Source organism: Limulus polyphemus, unplaced genomic scaffold (genome assembly GCF_000517525.1).
Source record: "Limulus polyphemus unplaced genomic scaffold, Limulus_polyphemus-2.1.2 Scaffold5969, whole genome shotgun sequence".
Lineage (NCBI taxonomy): Eukaryota > Metazoa > Arthropoda > Merostomata > Xiphosura > Limulidae > Limulus > Limulus polyphemus.
In genome coordinates, this window is record NW_013671579.1 from 31,273 (window position 1) to 36,630 (window position 5,358).

At 29.8% G+C, this 5,358-nt stretch overlaps 1 protein-coding gene across 1 annotated transcript in view; it reads left to right on the top strand.

Annotated features, from left to right (window-relative positions):
- LOC106473206 (histidine--tRNA ligase, cytoplasmic-like) overlaps positions 1-5,358 on the top strand; it is a 32,058-nt gene that overhangs the window by 3,701 nt on the left and 22,999 nt on the right. The window contains exons 2-4 of the mRNA XM_013933887.2: positions 2,571-2,660; positions 3,784-3,810; positions 4,856-5,077. Of these exons, the coding sequence (XP_013789341.2) occupies positions 2,571-2,660; positions 3,784-3,810; positions 4,856-5,077 (339 nt within the window). The remainder of the gene's footprint in view (positions 1-2,570; positions 2,661-3,783; positions 3,811-4,855; positions 5,078-5,358) is intronic.

Sequence of the window (5,358 nt, forward strand, 5' to 3'; positions counted from 1 at the left end):
ATATATATATATATATATATATATAATGTACAGTGTATGGATAAAGCTATTGGGACAAAGTTATTATTAATTTTACTTGTTTCCATTCCCAACAGCTTTCATAAAGAAATCCAGTGCTATGTGCTATTTGTTTCAACATTGTAGCTCTTCTTCAACTTCATGCATGAAGTTGAGCTACAAAAATACCATATGCTAGGCCTACAACATGCGAAACTATGTAGGTAAACATAAAATATTGTATGCTAGGCCTACAACATGTGAAACTATGTAGGTAAACATAAAATATTGTATGCTAGGCCTACAACATGCAAAACTATGTAAGTAAACATAAAATATTGTATGCTAGGCCTACAACATGTGAAACTATGTAGGTAAACATAAAATATTGTATGCTAGGCCTACAACATGTGAAACTATGTAGGTAAACATAAAATATTGTATGCTAGGCCTACAACATGTGAAACTATGTAGGTAAACAAAATATTGTATGCTAGGCCTACAACATGCAAAACTATGTAGGTAAGCATGAAAAAGATTGTATGCTAGGCATACAACATGCAAAATTATGTAGGTAAACATGATGTGAAGTTCAGAACATTATTGACTATCTAACTACTGACCAATCAAAAGTAGCATTTCATACTCTGCTACTTGCTCAACCAAAGTCACAAATGTCAGACAGTTTTGCAAATTGGCAGCTATATATTAATCATTTTGTGAAGATCTTGGTTTCTCAGTTGCGTTGGTTAGTATTCTGCTTGTGAAATGGAAGCATTATATGATAAGTCTTGAACCCTGTATTAGCAGTATTTCTAACACTGAGTATGTAATAGGAAATGCTAGAATTTATCTGAATTATATAGATATTAATCTCTTGGTGATGAGTAGAAAAAATGAGAAATTAAAAGTAGGTAAAGCACCAGGATCAGATGAATATTTAACTTTAAAATGGCTGTGTGAGTTGATTCAGTGCACCTGTTGCATGGTGCACTTCAAATAAAAAAAAAAGGTATCAAATTATTCAAAACTTCAGGTGAAATTTCTATATATTATGTAGATTATATAAAATGAAGTACTTTATTTTCATATGCCCATAAAGTTGAAATGTCCAGCTTTCAAAAGTGCTTGGGCTGTAGGGTTTCATATTTTTGTGTTAAACTGATTTCTTAAACCTAAATGCTTTCCTAACATCATGAAATTATTTATATATGTGATATAGTTATGTATCTTCTGCTTTGGAAACTTAAAGATTTTGGAATTTTTTTCAAAGAAATGGCTAAAATGCTTACCTTTAACCCTTTCCAGATGAGTCACGAGTGAAAGGCTGTGTCATCACATTTGTTGACTTGCATTCAAAATTTTATTGAATTACAATTTCATGAATTTATGTCAATAAGTTTGGTATCAAATGATAAAGTAAGCTTTAAAAACAAATTGAAACTAATTTTGGTGGAGGTTGTATATAAACATATCACCAAGTAAAGTCTTTCTCAATTTGTTATATTCCCTACATGAGTCTGCTGAATTGGAAACTGTATTGACTCATAAATATTTAAAAAGAATAGAAAGAGAACTTTCATAAGATGTTTAGTCACTAGTCTGTGACAAAGGCAGTGTACAAAACACTGACAAATAAGACAGAAAGTAGTTACAAGGTGCATGTTGGTGCAATTTTGCTCAAAACTGATTTGACTTTCCTTCTTGGAGTCTGTAAGTAGCATATTATGCTTAGACAAAGTTCACAGTCGTTAATGTTATCATTCAGAACTCACTAAAATCAACTAAAAATGAACATGTGCAATATTTAAAATTTTTGGCCATGGTATATAGGCTTGTAGAACGGCTGAGTTTGTTTTTGTTTTTGCGAGTACAAACTTTTAGCTCATAGTGCCATCATCCCTTGACCGATTTTAGATCTCGGGGTATGAGTTAGAGTGATGTCCTCAATTCATAAATATCTCAAGTACAAATACTTTATAAAGATATCTGATTTTTTGTGTACTTGTACTTATTACTAAAAGCTTGCCACATTTGATGAAGGTACACATAGTAATCTTGAAATTATAGTCCATGGTACTTCTCCAAAATAATGCTGAGTCCAATGGACCAAGCCTGTGCATATTGGATTAATGATATTCATAGGGACATAATTAGTAAAGTAGTAAAGTTTGCTGATGACTTTAAACTCTTGTGTATTTCTAGTTATCTACAGAATAATTGGGATCAGTTGTTGAGTTGCACAAATATTTGGCAAGTGATCTTTAATCAAAGTAGCAAGGTCATTTGTGTCATTGTAACTTGGACCATATTGTGTATGGGAATACATTAGCAGTGACTAAAGAAAAGGATCTTCATATCTTAAATAAGTTCACTTTGAATGTTATTAACATGTAAAGTTAACATTTAAATAGAAAAAGTTGGTTTATGTATATTTCTTAATGATTGTAAACTTGGAGTGACCAACAAGCCCTGCTTTGAGACCTTGTTTTACTAAACATGCATGCTCTTTTTCTCTGGGAACATCTTTTACACATGATAAGCTGTTAATTCTTAGGTTTCCTGTTTTTCAGATTGATCGAGAAGTTGCTAAGCTTTTAGAGATGAAAGCTATTTTAGGTGAGGAGGGAGGACCACAAAAATTCACGTTAAAAACTCCAAAGGTAAAATCAGTTTGAGAAATATCTATAGAACTTAAGGAGAGTTGTAGAAATATCTATAGAACTTAGTTCCTATTTAATAATTGAATGATGCCTAAAGCTTTTGTAGAAAGTTATAAATAACATAAAGAAGTTGAATTAATTAGTAGTTATTATAAAGTTCATCATTTATCAAAGATATGCTGACTAAACTATCAGTACCTAGAGCTAGTGAGAACATGTCCAGAAAAGACACCAAGTATTCGACTGATTGATTCTTTGTCAAGTATTGTTATTGCATTAACACATCTTTGATATATAGTTGTTTACAAATCTTTCCGTGTTGTCTGTCTTCTTATGAGATGTCCTTGTAGTTTTAACACATCTTTGATATATAGTTGTTTACAAATCTTTCCATGTTGTCTGTCTTCTTATGAGATGTCCTTGTAGTTTTAACATATCTTTGATATATAGTTGTTTACAAAACTTTCCATGTTGTCTGTCTTCTTATGAGATGTTCTTGTAGTTTTAACACATCTTTGATATATAGTTGTTTACAAATCTTTCCATGTTGTCTGTCTTCTTATGAGATGTCCTTGTAGTTTTAACACATCTTTGATATATAGTTGTTTACAAATCTTTCCATGTTGTCTGTCTTCTTATGAGATGTTCTTGTAGTTTTAACATATCTTTGATATATAGTTGAAGTAAATCTAAAAACACCAACTTTTTACCATATTTAAACATAAAAAGAAGAAGTGTCAGAACTAACCTTTAGTTCAAAAACAGGAGTGTCAATAATGTAAAAGTATCAGAACTAACCTTTAGTTCCAAAACAGGAGTGTCAATAGTGTAGAAATATCAGAACTAACCTTTAGTTCAAAAACAGGAGTGTCAATAGTTTCTGCTCCATGTCTTTTGAAACAAGATACAATCGTACTGAACATGTGTTCTCTGATACCCATCTGCTGGGGCCCATAGTCCTTTGTTCCCTGAGGTTAAAACACTAAAGATAAACATCACTATTTCTTAGCATTGTTACAATTTATATTTCAAGTTATTAATCTCTGGAAAAAGTACTTTACTGAAACATTAGGAGTGTCAATAGTGTTTTTGAACTAAAGGCTAGTTCTGACACTTCTTCACTATTGACACTCCTGTTTTTGAATTAAAGGTTAGTTCTGATACTTATACAAAAGGTCATGAGTAATACTTCATCATTCTAAAGAAATACATATTTCAGAATTTTCTTTTTTAGTGAAGTTACACATTTTAAACATGGTTTAGTACCTTTTTACTTATACATTGAACTTTTCAGTTTTGTGTGAAGTATTGCCTTAAAACTCAATATATATATTTGTTGATTTTTTTTTACCTGATGAAACTTGAGATTTAAAATTAGGTTGTATTCCATCAGTCTTAAACCTGGTGATTTTTAAGTTTTATTGTTGGAATATATTCTACTAGCTTTAAACCATGTGATATTTAATTTGGGAATATATTCTACTAGTTTTAAACCATGTAATTTTGAAATTTTAAAGTTAGAATATATTCTACTAGTTTTAAACTTGGTGATATTTAAGTTTTAAAATTAGAATATATTCTACTAGTTTTAAACTTGGTGATATTTAAGTTTTAAAATTAGAATATATTCTACTAGTTTTAAACTTGGTGATATTTAATTTGGAATATATTCTACTAGTTTTAAACCTGGTTATATTTAAGTTTTAAAGTTAGAATATATTCTACTAGTTTTAAACTTGGTGATATTTAAGTTTTAAAATTAGAATATATTCTACTAGTTTTAAACTTGGTGATATTTAATTTTGGAATATATTCTACTAGTTTTAAACCTGGTTATATTTAAGTTTTAAAGTTAGAATATATTCTACTAGTTTTAAACCTGGTTATATTTAAGTTTTAAAGTTAGAATATATTCTACTAGTTTTAAACTTGGTGATATTTAATTTGGGAATATATTCTACTAGCTTTAAACCATGTAATTTTGAAATTTTAATGTTGGAATATATTCTAGAATTTTTCAATGTGATTAGTTTTTTGTTTTATAGTGAAAATTTATTCTAGCAGTTTTCAAGCCGGTGATTTTTTTTTGACTTTCAAGATATTAAATGTACAAAAATGTTTTCTTCTGTTTTTACCTTAAGTTTGATAATCATTTAAGTTATTAAACAAATTATAGAAACTCTTTGTTTTGACAGGAAACATTAACTGGTAAATATGGAGAAGACAGCAAGTTGATATATGACTTAGCTGACCAAGGAGGAGAGATTCTCTCACTTCGATACGATCTTACAGTTCCATTTGCACGTTACTTAGCTATGAACAAGGTTACAAATTTAAAAAGATATCACATTGGAAAGGTTTACAGGAGAGATAATCCTTCTATGGCTCGAGGTCGTTACAGAGAATTCTATCAGTGTGTAAGTTGTAACACTATTTATTACCAAATATTAACCTATGTTATTCCAAACGATATAATTATTTTGGTTATTTCACCTATGTACATTTTGCCACAATGATGTGGAATGCTATAAGTAAGTTGTGTATGTTTGTTTTATGGGCTTGTTTGGTCATTTTGCTTTTAACAGGACATATGAAAGGTTATTTCTAGATTTGAAGCAAACTCTTTTTGTTAATCCTTTAACAAATTCTAAGTTTTTAAATATACATAGGCCAGCCAAGCAGGAAGTCAACCAGAGAA